This window comes from Eumetopias jubatus, unplaced genomic scaffold (genome assembly GCF_037043125.1).
Source record: "Eumetopias jubatus isolate StellerSeaLion01/CBP00866 unplaced genomic scaffold, mEumJub1_p1.0 scaffold_10, whole genome shotgun sequence".
NCBI lineage: Eukaryota > Metazoa > Chordata > Mammalia > Carnivora > Otariidae > Eumetopias > Eumetopias jubatus.
In genome coordinates, this window is record NW_028274816.1 from 25,181,944 (window position 1) to 25,200,274 (window position 18,331).

The 18,331-nt window shown below is 48.7% G+C and overlaps 1 protein-coding gene across 4 annotated transcripts in view; it reads left to right on the forward strand.

Annotated features, from left to right (window-relative positions):
* The window catches only part of ZFHX3 (zinc finger homeobox 3), a 245,159-nt gene that overhangs the window by 189,651 nt on the left and 37,177 nt on the right, over positions 1-18,331 (forward strand). For all 4 annotated transcript variants that reach the window (XM_088027462.1, XM_088027463.1, XM_028092199.2 and 1 more), the window contains one exon: positions 9,268-9,375. In XM_088027462.1, coding sequence (XP_087883588.1) covers positions 9,268-9,375 — 108 coding nt within the window. The remainder of the gene's footprint in view (positions 1-9,267; positions 9,376-18,331) is intronic.

The window sequence follows — 18,331 nt, forward strand, 5'->3', positions numbered from 1 at the left end:
TCTCCCCTCCAAACATGGAAGACTGGCAGTGTTTATTTCCAGCAGAGTGTTACTGAAAGACAGATGCTTGTAGGGACTGCTTAGGCCTTGCACCTGGAATGTTAAAAAGCTTTCAGGCAGATCTGTTTGGGCAAAAAATGTCCTTTTCTGTAGAGGAGCGGGACTCGGAGGGAGATGGGACCCCATCAAAGAGGCTTCTCTTCCTCATCCCATGTGGGCATGAACCCCCAATTCTGACCATACTTCCAGACACCTTAGATGATGCCTCCAAATCCACGAAATGCTCTGTTGTACTGAGCAAACATTTGAGGCCCCTTCTTCCTCCATCAAGGCTGTCTTTCTACTAACCTTGGCTTTTCTCACCTTTACCCATCAGATACTCTGTTGTTAAGACTCTGTGACTTACTCTGTCCCCTCCTCCATGCGTTAGCGGCAGCATATTGAGTTAGAATCATTATTTTCCTCCACTACTTTGTTTTTACCAGAGGGGGAAATAAAACACCCTTCTTGGTTTCAAGGGCCTTCTATTTTGCATGCCTCTTCTTTCTAGAACATTCCAGTTTGGTGTGAGGTTAAACTGTGCAAAATACTGTTTGAAAGAAAGGAGCAAAAGAGAAAGGAACTTGTCAAAATGCATTTGTTAGATCACGTTTTAAATGAAGTACAATTGAAGGTAGTTTTTGTCCAAAGAAAGGAAAAACCCCTGCAAATCCGCTGAGCTCCCAGAGAGCGCGCCTCCTTTGTCGTCGCCCTGACATTGAAGTGTAATTTTTCATGGTTATTTGGACTGGAAAATGGAGGGGGGGGACGGGGAGAGATGGGTCTGCGATTATTTCCCATAAATGACAACACAATCACATCACGCTCCGCTACAAACATGCTCGGGGAATTTGCCTTTTTACATTTCATGTGTGAGAGCAGAGCGGCAGCCGTGGCTCTGTGGAAATCCGAGGGAGCTAATCCCCGCTGGATTGAGGCTCCTTCGGAGTTCTGGGACAGAGCTGGGTTTCTTGTTCGGTGTGGATTCCGACACCGTCTCAGGGTTGGGTTTGTGTTGTACACACTGGAACTCACATCTTTCGGTTATTTAAAGAGAGAGAGCGAGCGAGCACGCACGGCAACTCTTCCTGTGAACAGCCACCAGGCGAGTCAGCGGACATATTTAGTTCCCTGTGCTTTGTCACCGCACATTTGCTTTCATCCTTTCTGCATTTCTGCAGGGGGCAGCCCAGGTGCTTTTGCTAAGAACACAGATAAATGGAACTTGTTGCAATCCTGGCTCTAGGCGGTTCCTCCCTTTCTCTCCTCCCCTGACCCCCACCCACCCCTGTAATTTTAGCGCTGTTTTGACAGACTGTTGAGATGGACCAAGCGGCCTTGCCCAGGAGACGGAAGATGGCAGGGCCCGTCCCTCCCCGCACAACAAGAGCAGTTTGCAGCGGGCGCTCGGGCGCTCCGTGCTGTCCGCTCGGGAGGGCAGCCCCGGGAGGGGATGTTTTCTCCGGGAGACCTCCACAGGCCGTGGCCACTTTGGACCCATAAGATGCTCCCTCCCGTCGATGCGCAAGGCAGAGGTGACAATAAGTACAAAGCAAAGGGAGAAACTCCCCCCCGCCAGGCTCGTGTTCTTGTCGAGGCCGACCTGGCTTCACCCAGCAGGGGCTGCGCACGCAGGCTGCCGCACGCCCAGCCTTCCCAGGCTCCCTCCTGCCACACGATCCCCATTTTTCTTGTTTCTATAAACAGTGGCACGATCTTCAAATATACAAAAGCATAAATGGTCTCTATTCTCCAATTATTCATTTTAATAATACCCGGAGTTGCCTTCGGCGTGTTGATTCTTGAAGCCTGGTGCCAAAAGGCAGGGTCGCCGGGGTGGGGGCCGGGAAACGAGGTCAGGGTGGAGGCAGCGAGGAGGCCGAGGTCCTTCAGCGCTGCGTTTTCCTTCAGAGCTTTTCCCAAAGGCCCCCTGCGAGGGCTGGCAGGCCTCCACCACCTCTTCAGGCTCTGTCCAGAACCTCCAGGCACTGTGGCCCGAGGTGTATTTGGTAAATGAACACCTAGTGGTCAGAAGATGTCTTGTGGTAAAATGATCCCTTAAAGGATCCGAGTGCACGAGAGCTCATCCCTAGAGGAAGGAAGTGTGTCTCCAGCCAAGCGCGTCCCTCACTTCCTCTCCTGCTCCCCGCCCCCTTTTCCCTTGGAGGACTGAAATCCACGTGTAGAAACATCACCTTCGACAAGGCGGTTTTGTTTGAAACAACTGGTTAGCACCTTGGCCACATTATTTTTTGAGAGGTGACCAGGGTGGGAAAATACCCTGCCACGGCACCGGGCCCGACCCCCCCACCCCCACCCCCCGGACGGTTTTCCCCAGCTGGTAGAGAGGGGGCCTTGGCTGGCTGGCCCGGCCTGGCATGGAGCTTAGGTTGGTAAGAAAATGGACAGGACTGAAGACCGGGGCCACCTGGAGGGGAGGCCTCCCTCTGCCTCCCCCGGGCTCTGTTCCATAGATCCCGTGCAAGAGAGGGACTTCGGAAGGACCTGGGCTAGCAGGAGTGCAGGGGGCCAGCTTGCCTGTCCTCCCTGTCTGTCCTCATGTCTGTTGGGAAAGAAGTGGTGTCTTACCCTGAGAAGGCGGGAGAGTATTACACTTCTGATGAATTAAATGAGTGCTCCAGGCTTGCAGCCTTGGAGCCCCTTCCTGCTTCACGCCCCTCACACACACACCCCACCCCCTCATTCTTTGCCCCTTTAAGGTTTCCTGTGTACACTGGGATAGTTGTATTTCAGAATGTTCCCCTGGCCAGCGTCAGTTTGGATTCCTGGACCGTTCATCTTGTGATTTGGCATTTCCCTCAGTTAATCTCTACCCTGTTAAGATGTAGAAAGTAGAATGGACCAGTTTTGCCTGAAGTTAAAGTAATATTCATGTGATTACCCACAAGGAACTTTCAAGGGAGATTTTAAGTTTCCCGTTCCGTGCGTCGGCATGAAAACATGCAGTCACCTTCACCAAGATGCTAAGTGTAAAGTGTCTTAAGAGAACGCTACGCATTTGTGGTAAGCCAAGCCACCTTCATTTAAGGGAAAATTTCTGGGACTGCGGTATTGTCGACCAGAAAACCTAATTGCTCGAAGCTATGTCTCATGTAGTCTCCAGCCATATGGCCAGGGCTGGCAAGAGACACCACTGGAGTAAAACCCTGGAGTAAATGTTTGAGAGAGTGTGTTTGGGAATGTTGTAGAATGGATTATCGCATCCTGGATCTGGAGGTTACTGTGCAGTTAGGAAGAAGCCCAGGGCACACGGACAGTCCCCCACCGGTCAGACCTGTGGTCATCATTCAGTGAAATCATACTTGCCAAAGTGTCAGGGCTGGGGAACGGCATAGTTAGTCGCAAGCATCGCTACCATTTACCTCTTCCTCCCTGGCTTGAAGAGGGGAGACAAGACTAGGGTTGAAGAGCTGGGAGCAACAGGGCTATCTGTCTGTCAGCATTGTCCATCATATCCTGTTACAAGTTTCTGTTATAGCAGAATTTTAACACACTGGATCTTAGTAGAAGCAAGCGGTCTAGGCCTTAAGAGTCATCTTTTATACGGTGGGAAATGATTTGACCTGTATTTGCAAAAATAAAGCATGCATATTCCGTAGAAGAGGCACAGCCGTGAGAGATTTCCTATGGATAACCAAAGGCCAGCGGGATTGGGCACACTTGGAGTGTTCCGCCCTTGTTTTCCAGTTGTGCCAACCAACGTTTCAGAAGGACAGCAGATTGGCCACAGTGTCCTACCCTAAGTCTATGGCCACAGAGTGTAGTGTAGTGCCTGCACGGGACTTAGAGGGACAGGAAGACAGGACACAATCATGGAGTCCCACCCGCTACCCACCAAGACACCCCGCGTAGGGGGCCGCCACCTCCCGTGGTACTCCTGATGGGCCTGATGTTGCAGGCCTTTCTCACTTGCTGCTGTGGTTGTCCTTGGTTAATTAGGCTGAAAATGGGGAACGGAAAAGCTTTAACCCTATCTTCAAAGTAGGCTGATTGGTTATTTTGTTTTCAAAGAAGAGGTCCTGTATACAATTAAAACTTGTTTCTGGTAAACCTCATTCCAGGAAAGATGAGCTTTTAACAAAAGGCTTTTGACAGCTGCAGGCTATTTCATTTTTTTTAATGCCGAATGAAAAATCAATACATTTTTCTGGGTTATACATATTCAGAACAGGCCTGATATTTCCATTATAATGGAAAGTGGGTGTCTGTGCACATCTCGCCTGTCAGAGCCGCACCACCGCATTTTCCAAGCCACTGCTAAATATTTCAAACCCGATTTGATTGTGGTTCATGACAGCTAATGTTTCTCAGTTCTTGAGCCTGCCGACAGGCGAACGCACTTTATTCCCCCCCCCCCCCAAATACGGCTCACCCCAAAGAAAAAGGAAAAAACAATTTCGTTCTTCAGGGATCCCGGATCGTTGTATTATTTAAGTAACACGATCGCCCGAGAGCCTTGGGTACAGACACCCTGATTCTTAGGAGAATTTCCAAATTTCTGTCACATCGAGGCACTCCAGGGGCTTTGTTGGGCTTGAGGGAAGGTTCGAATCGATCTCCGTCCTCCTGTGAAGAGTTGGGAACGGAGGGCCTCGTCTCCAGTCGTTGACTGACTCCCCTTCCTTTGAGTCCAAGAGCAGTTTGTGAAGGACACCCTGTGGGCGTGGCCCTCGGCCCCAGGTACCCCAGGTACGGGGTGAGCAGGATTGTGTTTCTGGCACCCCACCCGGCACGTTTTCTTGGGTAACGCATTGGGGAGATGTGTGTGGTGGCGGTGAGCGCTGACTTGACCATGACGCCACCTCCGTTCTCGCCTCTGCCCGGGGCTCCTCTCACACACCAGTTTCCAGGTTGTTCATGAAATGGTCGCACATCACCACGGGGCTGCCAGTTGGCACGCACACCTCCTTCGGGAGCAGATCTACCACACGTTGGGGAATCATGCAGTCACCTTCGCCAACATGCTAAGTGTAAGGTATGTTCAGAGAACAGTTTGCGTTTGTGGTGAGCAAAACCACCCCGAGTGAAGGGAAATTTTCTGCAGCCACGGTATCATCACCTCAAAAACCTAAGGTGCCCCAGGAACCCTTCCCTTTGAAATCCTTGCACTTGGGGGCCGTGTGCTCAGCCAGGAGACAGGCGTGAGCAGGCTGAGTTTGGCCTGAGTGCTAGTAAGTGCTGTCTGGGAGAAGCAGTTGTGAAAAGGAGGCAGGGATGGAAATCGATTTTTTTTAAAGACCTGCGGCCACTGTTTTATGTGGAGGTTGAAGGCAGAAGGGATACCAGGAAGACCTCACAGTCATTCAAGATTTGCTTCTGGTTCCCTAGCCCTTTAACGTGAAAATACATTCAAATAGGAGGGGTGCCCTCGTTTGAGGGCCCCCTTGGGATGTACCCATCAAAGTCGGCTTCTGCTGTAGAGGTTGTGGAGGCAGCTTCTCTGGAGTCTTCTAAAAAGCAGACATTCTTACCTGGCTTGTGCTGGGCCTGCTGCCCCCTGCCAGGAACAGGCAGGGCGTAGGGAGCTGAGATGACCTCCTCACATCGGCCCGGGCTTTGCCCTTGAGAAAACATGCCTGGTGTGTTCTGCTTGGTTCTGAAATAGTACTAAACTCCTGGGGAATAGATGGTTTTGATTTGTCCATTTCAGTCTTCAAAGTGGCACAGCGACTGCTGTGTGTCTTAGGGAAGGGAAACAACTTCGCCAACTGAGGGAAAGACAGGATTTTCCAGATAAAACCGGATCATTGATCCATCAAGTCTTCACTGGTTCCCACCATCTGTCAGTAGCTGATATTATTTAGGGGGGAAAACAATCGACTTCCGTAATGACCCCGGCCAGTTGCCACTGACTTCACGGGTGGAAAATGCAATCTGTGATCTGGGGGAAACTGCCCTCCCCCACTCCTTGTTCGAACGGCACGTGGGTGTCAAATATACATCCCTAAGGGGAGCAAGGTCTAGATAACCAGCCCCAGGAGCTCAGACTGTGTGGACGCCGTTGCTCCCCGGGTCCCCACATTGTGTTCCCATGCAGGGACACCAGACCCTTCCTTGGGGGCCCGAGGCCTGGGTCTTAGTGAGTGGGGGTTTCTTTAGGCTTTGGAGACCCATTAAACATGGGCCGCCTGCAGAGAGCACTGTGGGTCTGAGCCATCCAGACAAATTCGTAGTTTGTATCTCTGTTTTTTCATCATTTCTCTACCTTTATTGGTATTCAGGGCTCACAGTTTTCTGGTTACTGTCAGCCTGGGCTTTCATCCATTTTAAAGAGCTATTTTTCCTCTTGCTGTTGATGATGATGGTATAAAGACAGATGGTGTAACTGCTTATGAATGTCCTATTTTATTTCCCCGGGACCAGACAGTTCACTTGAAGACGTGTATTATTTCCACATGCTCAGGTTGGGCGGCCCAGACAGTGTCTGCTTCCGCAGCGTGCTGCCCTTCCAGGCCTCGCCATGCAGAGGGCGACACCTGTAGGTCGTAGGTGGAACTGCAGGGAAGTGCCTGCCCGGCTGAAGGAGACCCGGTTTTTAGTTGGGGGTGAGGACTCTGATCCCCTTGTGAAGGAAGCTGTCCAGGAGTTTCCTGATTGTTCCTTCTCCCACCAAGCATATAACAGCCTTTTAGTGAGTGAGTGACAAATGATAACATTAAACCTGGGAACTGAAAAAGAAGAGGATTTGATATTTAAATCGTAAAAATAAAGAAGAAAAGCGGGGGGGGGGGGGAGAAACACCACAAGTTCCTGAATTCACCTCTGTCCTCCATCCTCTCTTTGGAACTCCTCAGCTGCCTTCACTTTTCTGCTTGTAGTAGGGCAGGGAGGGAATGAGGGCTCCAAGAATATTCACAAAGCACTGTGCGGTTTTCCTTGCTCGTCATATCCACGATGTACTTATTCTTCACACTCTGTATCTTCTGAATAAGATTTGTTTGGAAAGGCTCAGAGAACTGGGGTCAGTGCCAGAGTGACTGTGAGTTCTCAGCTCTGCAGCCCACGTGATGTGGAGGAGAGCGGTGCTGGCCTTGGGGGTGGCCTCCCAGGGGGTCAGTCCTTTCCCTCCTCTGCAGGGCAGCACCCCAGACACTGTTCACAGCAGGGTCTTGTCTGTTTTGTATGTGACAGACTCTCTCCATCTAAGGTGACCGTGTGTGTGTGTGTGTGTGTGAGAGAGAGAGAGAGAGAGAGAGAGAGAGAGGTGGAGCCATTCAGCCATCTCTACATAATCAAATTTGATTAATACCTACACCACTACAGATAGTTTGTGTCGCAGCATGTACGGGGGCAAAGGATTGTATTTTAAGGGCCCTCATTCTTTCGGGTAGGCCCAATTTAATATTGATTGACTGAATTCTGGTATCACCATTCAAAGATGAATTTTATAATTACAGTGTTGAACAGTTTTATCAAAAGTGTAAAAAATGTGCATTGAACATCCTGCCTGGACATAATGAAGACTGTGCATACATCATACTGTGTAACTCACATGTTATTCTCGACTAACATTTGTATATAACATTTTTTCTCTGCTCAATGATGTATGGTGTTCATATGGCACCGTATATCAGATTGACCTTAAACCATGGTTGCCTGATTTTTCTCAGAACTGAGGATGGGTATGGGGAGACTTGCTGTTAACTTTACTGTGCAGTGAGACAAAAGGGAGATACAGAGATCCGATGTGGGGTTCCTTCCTTCCCTCTTACTTAGAGGTGAAAATAAGCATGCTCTTATTTCATCTCTGTTCCCCATGACTGCCTCATAAATCCCCTGTTGGAGGGAATGAAGAATGTTCCCCGACCCCAAGTTCAGTTTTCCAGTCTTTGGACTTCCACTGTCTTTTTGGGAAGAATTAGGAAAATCGGACTCTTAAGTAGATACTTTCTTCCTCAAGAGTTTTGTAAACCCTCTGAGGTCATTTTATTCTGAACTCCTTTTACTTCTTTTGTGTGTTGAAATTTAGAAGCTATTTTCTGCAGGGTTGGGGAGGGTAACACCTTGAAACATTGAAAGGTAGGGTAGTGGATCCAGAGACCTAGGGTGACATTGGTCAGAGCCTGGAATCTAATACCTGGTCCCCACGCATCCGGGCTGGTTCCAGCCTCGGGTGATGGACGTGCGCAGCCAGGTTCTCATCCCAGGAAGGTGTACTCTTCAAAGTCTGCGAATAATGTCATCATTAACCCACCTCGGTTAGCCTGCCTTATTCATTCATTTAACCCATCCTTAATGAGCGTTTTGGATAATGATCCAGAGTGCAAGGGGAGCAGAAGAGAAATGTCTCACCTCCTTTCCCTCAGCATCGATAGGGCATCTTAGCCTCTTCCTTCCCACATGGGCAGGTGGAGTTTTATTGCAGGAGTAGCCTCATGTTGGAAATGACCATTCTTTGTCTTCACCCAAAGCATTATATGTTGAGGTAGAGAGAATTTCCATGGCTAGTTTTAAACCAGTGATGGGTAAAGAATGGACTGACTTCAAAAGGAAAATACATGATTCTCTTGCACATTTTTTTTCCCTTTCTCTACAAATCTAGCTTCTCGCCACTGACGCCTGGCAGGCCTACAGATGTTGTTTGTACAGATGTTGTTTGTTTTCTAGAACTCTTCACATTAATGAAATCCTATCACTAATATTCTGTGATCCTTCAGACTGTGAGTGACTGTTAAAAACCAAACAAACAGAAAACCAACAACACCTCCCGCCGTGGTCTGGCACATGCACCCGCACTGCGAGGCCTCTGAAGGGTCAGCGACAGGGTCTGGTGTGGTTCAAATCCAGGACGCGCTGGGGTTGGGGCTAGGCAAGAGACGACATGTGGCTCCTTTCTGGCGTTTTCAAGTGCAAAAGACTTGTATGCAACTTCAGGAATTTAGATGGAGTTATTTCTTCAACAGGACTGGCTTTCCAATATTAAAAGCTCAAATGAGGCATTCAGAATCCATCTGGAGATACGTAATATCCACAAGTCTAAAACGAGTCAGTCTCCTACCAGTGAGTGGGGACGGGAAGGCCCTGCTGCTTACCTAGACCTCGGCACAGCCGAAGTACAGTCAGCCTTTTGGGGGCTACGGTGAAGACACGAGGGACCATCACTGGCATCTCTGTGTTGTGCTCTGTAATTCTTTGGAGTAGGAGCCGAGAGTCCTTCATCTTCTGTCCACTTTTGATCCTTGACATTCTGTTTTCCTTCTCTTTCAGAAGAAGCCATTGAAGATGTTGAAGGGCCCAGTGACGCGGCTGCTGATCCAGAGGAGCTTGCTAAAGACCAGGAGAGTGGAGGCGAGAAGGACCAGAGCAAGTGGACAGGTAGTGTGTGTGTGTGTGTGTGTGTGTGTGTGTGTGTGTGTGTGTGTGTGTCTCCCGAGCCCCCGACATTTCTCCCAGGAGAGTGGAGGCGAGAAGGACCAGAGCAAGTGGACAGGTAGTGTGTGTGTGTGTGTGTGTGTGTGTGTGTGTGGCTCCCGAGCCCCCGACATTTCTCCCAGGAGAGTGGAGGCGAGAAGGACCAGAGCAAGTGGACAGGTAGTGTGTGTGTGTGTGTGTGTGTGTGTGTGTGTGTGTGTGTGTGTGTGTGTGGCTCCCGAGCCCCCGACATTTCTCCCAGGAGAGTGGAGGCGAGAAGGACCAGAGCAAGTGGACAGGTAGTGTGTGTGTGTGTGTGTGTGTGTGTGTGTGTGTGTGTGTGTGTGTGTGGCTCCCGAGCCCCCGACATCTCTCCCCTGGAAGCGTGACGCCAACAAGTCAGGGAGAAGATGCATCCTTCATCTCCCCCGAAAAACTGTCGGTTCTGTGCAGCGGGAGAAGGATATGGGTTTTGCTTTTTTGAGTGGTCTGCTTCATTCTCCTCCTCTTAGGTTATATTAAAGAATTTCTAAAGTGTTTCCTAAATGGCCCCCAGACCAGCTTGTTTATTGAGCATCCAGGTGTCTGGCCCTATGCCAGGGGCTTCTGTGTTGGTGAGGTCACGTTTCTTCCATGGCTCCTCCCTGGCGTGCGTCGCCCTTGATGTGAGTCTTCCTCCGTTGAAGGTCCAGTCATCTAGGCCCTTCCCCCTGAGGCCCAGTGGAGGGGTTTGCCCTGTACACCTTGACTGGGGTCACCCCTGGATCTCCAAGCCGTCAGCAGTGAAGGGGGGGCTTTGTTCTGCACATCGTGTCTCCTACCTTGCCTCTAGGGTGAGCGCCCACACCCTGAAGTGCACCCAAAATCGGGCAGGCAGTGAAGCCAGGCAGAAGGACGTGTTACCGAAATCAGAAGCAGCAGAAGTCAGGGAAGGAAGTGCTCTTTCTGGAAAACTTGGTGTTGTGAGAAGGGCAACAGGCATCTCTTGTGATGATAGGATCGCTATATTGGAGGAAAGAAGAGCTGAGCCTGAGAGGAAACGTTTAGGCCTTGTGGAGGAGAGGAGCAAAGTTGTTTCTGAGAAGACTTCTCAGGACAGATAAGTCTCCCAGAAACCACCACAGTTATTAGAGGAAATGATATGACAAGCAACAGAAATTATTTTATTTGGTCAACCTAATTCTTACTGCCTTCCATTATTAATACTGTAATACTTTGTGTTTTTTCGAGAAAATATTTACCTTCTGGAGTCTGTATTGGTTGGGCCTTTGTTACTTTTCCAGGCACGACTGTTCTTAAATCATGTTCAGTGTTGGCCTTCACTATTTAAACAAGATACAGAATCTTGGAGAGAGGCCAGGAGAGAGCAATGAAAATCACTGAAGGCTGAGAAATATTGCCTCTGAAAAGAGGCTGAAGAAATTGGGGCTATTCAGTCTGTAAAAGAGAAATTCAAGAGGCAGCTTAACAGCTTCCAAATTTCAGGAGGGCTGGGGCGGAGTAGGCCCTGTTCAGTGTTTCCTGGGACACAGAGACAGAGTGTCACGGCAGTTGAGCGAACGAAACCGTCCCCTTTGGAACTGTGGTGGCCAGAGGCCCGCGCTTGAGAGACACTGAGGGATGGGGCCGAGCACCCCGGGAAGGGTTGCAAGGGCGGACCAGGAGGTAGGGCACAGATGTCTCTCCTCAGAGGCCTTCTGCACCGGGGAGGATCACCGACCGAGACCCGGCTTTCTGCTGTACACAGACTTCGCAGACAGCGGTGACCTGGGGAAGAGGTTTTCACGCACACTGTTGAAAGGCCGAGTAACCTTCCAGGCCATCTGTCCTTCGTTTTCACAGTTTGTGAAACTGTGGCTTCACCTTTCTGTGCCTCCGTTTCTCACCCGAGATGGGGATTAAAAGTAGTACCTACTTTCAGAGGATCACTGTGAGGATTATTTGAATATGGGAATCCTAGAACAGTGCCTGGCATATAGGAAGCTCTGCCTTAGGGAGGTTTTTGTTGTTTTAATAATTTGGTTAAATAAGATGAGGAAAACTAGTAGCAGTTTCTCTTCGGGTCCTTTCCTGTGAACGTGAAACTGTCGCCAGGCAGCTTGTGGCTTTGAGGAATTTCGAGAAGCGGAGGGAGAACAGCATGTAAGAGCTTACTGCATCGTGTCGACAGTCTGTGTGGGCGGTGCCTGCATTCTGCGCGCTGAGGACACTGAGTCAGTGACACGACGTGACTGCCATTTGCGAAATTCCTCCTGTGCCAGGCAACCGGGAGCGCCGTAAAAATGAGCGTCTCTCATAAAGCCCCGCATTCTCATTCGTTTGTTCACTCATTCGTTCGTTCAAGCAGCAGACTGTACTTTATGTCCAGAAGACAGAGGAGAGAGAGAGCGAGACCGTGGACGAGTAACTCAGAGGTGCCCCTTAGTCGGATAGTAGTAAAGAGAGAAGGGGAAGTTCTTTACTGACTCCTGCAAATGATCCTCTTTTGACCCGAAGCATAATTTCGTCTATGTTGTCTGAGTGTGTAATGACAGGCTTTATTAAGGCACTTGAGCCGATTTGATCTTGGAATCGATAACAGGTGGCAGCAACCTCTTCGCGGCTTTCTTTGGGATCCTTACTATTTTATATAAAAAAAAAAAAATCTGCGTTTGTTCCATTTATGCCCTAAATTGAGCTGTTCCTTTCTGATTAAATGTGATGGGGAGCGCTTCCTCCCAGCAAATAAATAAATAGTGATTTCACAATTTGTACCGTTGATTAGTGGCCGCTTACGGTGCGGATTAATAATATTTCAAATGAGCCTGGATAATTGGCATTTTCTCGGCTATTGATTATGTAGTTTGGGGTTTGTGCAGGAATGGATAATCTTTACTAAAAATTTTTAGTCATTTATTTTTATGTTGGAAGAGAACTCCTGGTGTCCATTTCGGTGTCCATTGGCCACCGTCTTTGGGCTTCCTTTATGGAGGTGTCAGATGTTTGACCTCAAGTGGCAGTGGGGCAGGCAAGATGGTGCTTTGAATCCCAGCAGCATCCACGCCACGGTCCGGGGCTGGGTCGCTCCCACGTGCAGGGCACTGGGCAGGGTTCCACTGATCCCATGTTCCATGAGATGACAGTAGGGACTGTCACTCTGGGAACGGAGCACTCCCCCGGGCTTTCAGGAAGAGCTGTAGTCCTCAGAACAGCGTTGCTGTAGATCAGTGCCATCCCACGGAGCTTCCTGGGCTGATGAAGATGTTCCGCCCTGTGCAGTATAGTAGGGACTACTAGCCGTAGTGGCTCTTAAGCCCTTCAAGCGTGGCTGGTACTACTGAGGAACCGAATTTTCAATTGTATTTCATTGTAATGAATTGAAATGTAGCTCTTTAAATCTGGACAGCGCAGCTCTAGATATTCAGAAGGAGCAACACTACCCCTGAAAGGGTGCCTCCCAGCTGCTCTAACTGGGTGCCAGGCACCATTCTAGTGCGCCACACCTGTGCTTCCCAGCAGGCGTGCCAGGAACGGCTCACAGGTGCACAGGGACTGATCTGTACAGCCCTTGAGTTGGCCCAGGAGGCGGGGGCGGGGTGGGTGGCCGGGGAAGGGGGGCTGCTGAAGCCGGGGTCCGTTGCAGTTTCATCTGCCTGTACTCACTTGCCACTGTTTTCTGTGTGTGCCGCGATATGAAAGAGAGTTGGGAATCTCTGCTTTACCCACGTTATTTCATTGGGTTCCTACCCCTCACTCTGTGAGGCAGGTGCTGTAAGTGACCCCCCCCCGCCCCCCCCAGGCCCCCTGCCATTGTGCAGAGAAGCAAACTGAGCCCGGGATGGCTGAGCTCGTGCAGGTTGCCAAAAAGGCATGCAGCGAGGTTCAGGTTTGTTGAGCAGCCCTGCTGCTTAGGACGGAGCCTGAGCTTGTACCGGTAGTGTCCCGCTTCTCCAGGAATGCGATTTTTCAGCAGAGTCATTAGATCTTTCTTTCACCTCTGTTCTAAGTGTGGCGAGTAGCATTCTCCCAAAGTGGTATAGCAGTGACAGGAGCATGACAGCCAGTGAGATGGTCCACCGTGAGTTTACCTCATAGTAGGTCCACGTTTTGCTCAGTCTGAAAGCAGGTCGGTGAAGCAGACCACTCAGCAGATGGCCTTGGCCTCCCAAAGCCTCGGGCATCTCATCTGTAAAACATGGATGGATGACACCTGCCACCACACCCTGGGTTCCATGATGAGGGCTCTTGAGGGCTCCATGATGGCACGTGGTGGCCCTTGATAAACCCTTCAGCCATCCTACCTCTTCGGGGTGAGTGTGATGCACTCTTGTGGGCCAACGGAGGGTGCAGGAGGGTTCTTTGAAGCTCAGTCTCTTTCCTAATGCACAGCAATTTCCACCGTCCAACTTTGTGGTTTTCTCTTTTGAAACATGAAAACGATCCCTCGTTCTCTTTTAGCTGTGTGGATTTAAAAGTGTGTGTTCTAGATTGAAGAGGCCCCAGTGTCGGCAACTGAACAATAATTAATGCAGTGATTATCCAATCAACTGTTAATTGCTATAAATTAAGTGATATACAATTAATGTGATGCTTTATCACCAATAATTAGGGGAAAAAATTGAACTCTTGGCAAAGAATCATAGCAAGATGGTTATTTAAATCCTGTAGCCGCCATGGTTTCCAGCCACAGAGCACTAAACTGGGTCTAGTTAAGCTAATTTGAGACAAGATGACCAGGGGGTGTTGGTGCTTGAAAACACAAAGATGGGCCCATAGCCCAACTGAAAATACCAACATGATAATGCTTCCAAAATCCTTAATTGACGTCTCTGTCTGTATTTTTGGAAAATTTTGAGTTAGAATTGTAGTTTGAGTGTTGTTTTTCTAGGAGAATGGCCTGAAGGGATTTTATTTTAATTTTTTTTTCTTAAATTCATGATGCTCACCTAACACAGAGCAATTAGTGCAGTGGAGTGTCCCTGATTTGAATCTATGGAAGATTGCTATTAAAAGGCGGTATTAATGGGCCGGCAAGGTCTGGGCGACTGTGAGGGGAAAAGTGTGTTTAGGGGGTATGGTGCTGGCAGGCATGATTTCAATCGGGTTTGACATGTTTAACATAAATGTATAGTGTACGGCTCTTGCTGCATATGAATAATTCCTACAGACCCATAGCCTTTCTAATTACTGAGGTTGAAAAAAAGCAGGTCAGGCACATCCTGGTGGAAATCTATTACCAGCCCTCCCCCTAGTCTCCCTGTTGTTTACAGCTTTGTGTAAATAGGGATTTCATTGTATGGGGACTAGTGCCTGAAGTGTGATCTGTGACAGAGAATGGAAAGGGGATGAAAAAATACCCCCCCCCCTTTTTTTTTCCTCCAAATTGAGTCCATTAAGACAAAAGACTGTATGCGGAGAGGGAGCATTCTGGGTCTCGAGAAGCATTGGCCTGCTTAGGAGTCCAAAGCCCCCGGCTCGAGGCCTCATTCTGCTGACCAGACAAGCTCCACAACCTCAGGTCTCCGGTCCTCAGTTTCAAAATCTGTAGAATGGCAGGTTTGGACTAAACAGTTCTGGGATTCCTTAAAAAATAGAATTTGGGGAGGGATAGCTGTACGGGAGCATCTTGGGGAATAATAATTTCTAAAGTTGGAATGCTGGTAACTTGCCAGGATTCCCCTAGTCTCCCACCAGGTGAGATGGCATGGGTCAGGACCCTGCATCGAGAGTTCAGAGAGGCCCCTTCAGCTTTTTCCATGAGGGCAGGACAGTCCCAGGCCGCCTTTCTTGGCGCGGTATCAGAGCTCCACATGCTCTCTCACCTGGTCCTGTGTTGTCAGAGCTCCGTGTGATGAGGACATCAGGGGAGGAGCTCCCGGAGATTGGTGTGGGCGCCTTTGAGTGGCTCCCCATCCCAGCTCTGTTTTTGGCTGAAAACCAGGCTGTTTAGTGCTACCACCATACCTCTCCAGAAATCATTTCAGCCTGAGTCTCTGTCCTTCTGGCGTTTGGTTCCATTTTTCTACCTCACCCAAAAGTAAATTTGTCTTTGCAGTAGGGTGTGTGTGAGGGAATGCTGGGAGCCTGGCTCACATGGCTCCTTTGTGGTTCGCATTCCTGCCAACGGAAACCATTTTTGGTTTTACGTTTCACACACGGATGGGAATTGTGCAGCACTGTGGGCTTTTCCAGAGTCCTCCGTTCCCCTCCCCCACCTCCACTCCCACCCTCCTTTTTTTCCAGGTCTCTTTCAATATAACTTGGCTGCTCAAAGTGACTGCAGGCAGAATTCTGCCTCACAATTGGAAACAAACCATTCGAACTATTTTTATGTTGGGAAGCAAAAATAGATATAGGGTGTGGTGTATATCTGGACTCGCCTGAATTCCAGTAATTCAGAGGTCTTGGCTTTGAGAATTTATATTGTAAATTGTAAGAGAGGGAAAGGGACCACATCAATGGAGGCAATATTTTTGCATGCAGTAACAAAATGAGCGGAGATAATCTAAGGCAGATACGGCATACGCAAAAAAGTAAGGAACTCACTTTCTAGAAGGGACACCATATGTAATCACATAACTGCGGTACAGTGTGATGAGAGTTGTCATCAAGGTGTAGATAAAGGGCAGTGGAAATGTAGATTAAGGAGCATGTCATTTTTCATCACTCTAGAAAATACCTTATAGATTTGCATATTACTCAGGCAAAGGGGCCATGTGAATCTTGCTTTGTTTCAGTTTGAGCTTTTGTGCTGATGGGGGAAGCACCTCTGTTATTAGAATCATGATCATGATTTAAAAAACAACAACAACAAAAACACCATAGTGCCTTCCTCAGGGGTTAGCTGAGCATTTTCATTAGGCTCTCGCATTCTTCCTGGCCCAACACTCTTTCTATTTTGCAGACGAGAGAAGTACGACACATAGATGGTGAACACCTGGGTGCAAGATTGGTGCTCAAACCCCAATTGGCCTTGTGGATCCGGGATATATTCCCCACATCATAAAGCTAAAGAACACATAACATGGTAGCTTTCTCTTACTATGTGAAGATTGGAAGAGGAGACTTGAAAATCCCGTTTCTCTAGTTGTCAGACAGGATTGTGAGCTCTTTATGATCTGAACTTTGTGTCATTCACTTGTTTTTGTTTGTTTGCTTAGTAAGACTTTCCCTTTTTAGAGCAGTTTTGAGTTTACAATAGAACTGACAGGGAGGTACAGAGATTTCCCATATACTCTCTGCCCTTACACATACATACATAGTTTCCCCCATAATCAACACTCACCAGAATGGACCTTTTTTTTTTTTTTAACAGGTGATGAACCGTTGACACATCAGAAATTACCCAAAGTCCATAGTTTATCTTAGGATTCACTCTTCGTGCTGTACATGCTGTGGGTTTGAACAAAAGCATACTGACATATATCCATCATTATATCCCATTGTGTGTTTCCACTGCCCTAAACGTCTTCTGTGCCCTGCCTCTTCACCTCTCCCCAACATGGCATCCATTCATTTCTTTAATCTCCAGCACTTAGCAAGTGCTTGATACTGTTTGAGTATTTCATTAACAACTGGTTTGGTGAAATACCGTGACTATAAACATTTTCAAGTCCAAGTCATTCTACTTTGTGCTTTTTAGACATCAAACCTGTGGGTTAGTAGGATTGCTCCATGTTAATATGTAGAAACGGCAAATGTAGGGTATCTCTGCTTCTTTAAAAACCAGGCCTCTCACGGACCTGTATTATTTCCCAGAGATGTTTCTAAAAATGAAACCATAGCAAGCAGCGTTTGAGCTCTTGCCCTGTGCCGGACGCTGTGGTAGGCTTTGTATGCCTGATCTCTCGGCAGCCTCACAGAAACCCTGTGAGTAGACACTGCGATCCCGCTGACAGATGAGGAAACTGAGAGCTCATTGTATCACGTCAAATGCTCGAGGTCACCCAGCCAGGTTGGGAACCAACGTGTGGTCAGCGCTGCAAACTGCTGTGCTTCGTTACCTAGCAAGGGGGAACCGAGGCCTTTGTATAAAGGGACCTCAGTCGTAGGAAAATAGCATGTGGGAAACATCCATTCTGGAGGAGTCCCTGAAGTTGCGCCAGAGCCACCTCCCCAGCCCTTCAGAGTGCTCTGAGCCAACTGCACGTGGGACCCAGTGGGTACGGAGAAAGCAGGGATGCAAATGCGCGTGGGGCCCTCCTCTGTCTGTACTGTGCAGAAGACCAAGACGAGACCTTTCCAGTCTTCTTGGCCCTTTAAACCCACACGGGAAAGTGGAGAATCGTTGGCATTTTTCCACCCTTGAAGGGGCCTGAGTGATGATTTCTTTCTTCCCCAAGTACAGATTCTCACACCGTCCTGCTGAACCTGAACTAGAAAAAAACAAACAAACAAACCAAAAGACAAAAAACAACCCTGAGCAGATCATGGGGGTAGTTGATTTGAAAGGGGGCTGAGAAGTTCAGTTCAGAGCTCTTGGTGTCTGTCAGTATGCTGGACCTGGATTTTATGTGTTCGTGTTCACAAGTTCACTTTCATTCTCAAAATTTAGTATTTTAGGAAGATAGGTTTGGAATGGAGAAGAAACTGGAAGAGTATTGTTTTATTCCAGTCTCTGGGAATCTGTGTTGTGCTGGGGCTCAGAGACCCTAACTAACCTAATTAATGTTTGATTTGATGGGGACTGGATGAACCTCTGTAAATTAACTTTGGCCTAGTCTCTGAACGACCCACAATTGCCCCCTTGTTTTGACCTACATCTTACACCTCTGGACTTTTTCTTCTGTCAGTGCAAGGGTCTCTGAGGTCCTTGCCACTCTGGTTTTCTCCAAATCCCTGGTCTTCACAATCCTGTAATTAAGCCAGGGGGCAGACTGATCGTGCAGCCCCTCCTATACCCCGGACCGTGGCCCTCCGTCCTCAAGGACGCTATGACCAC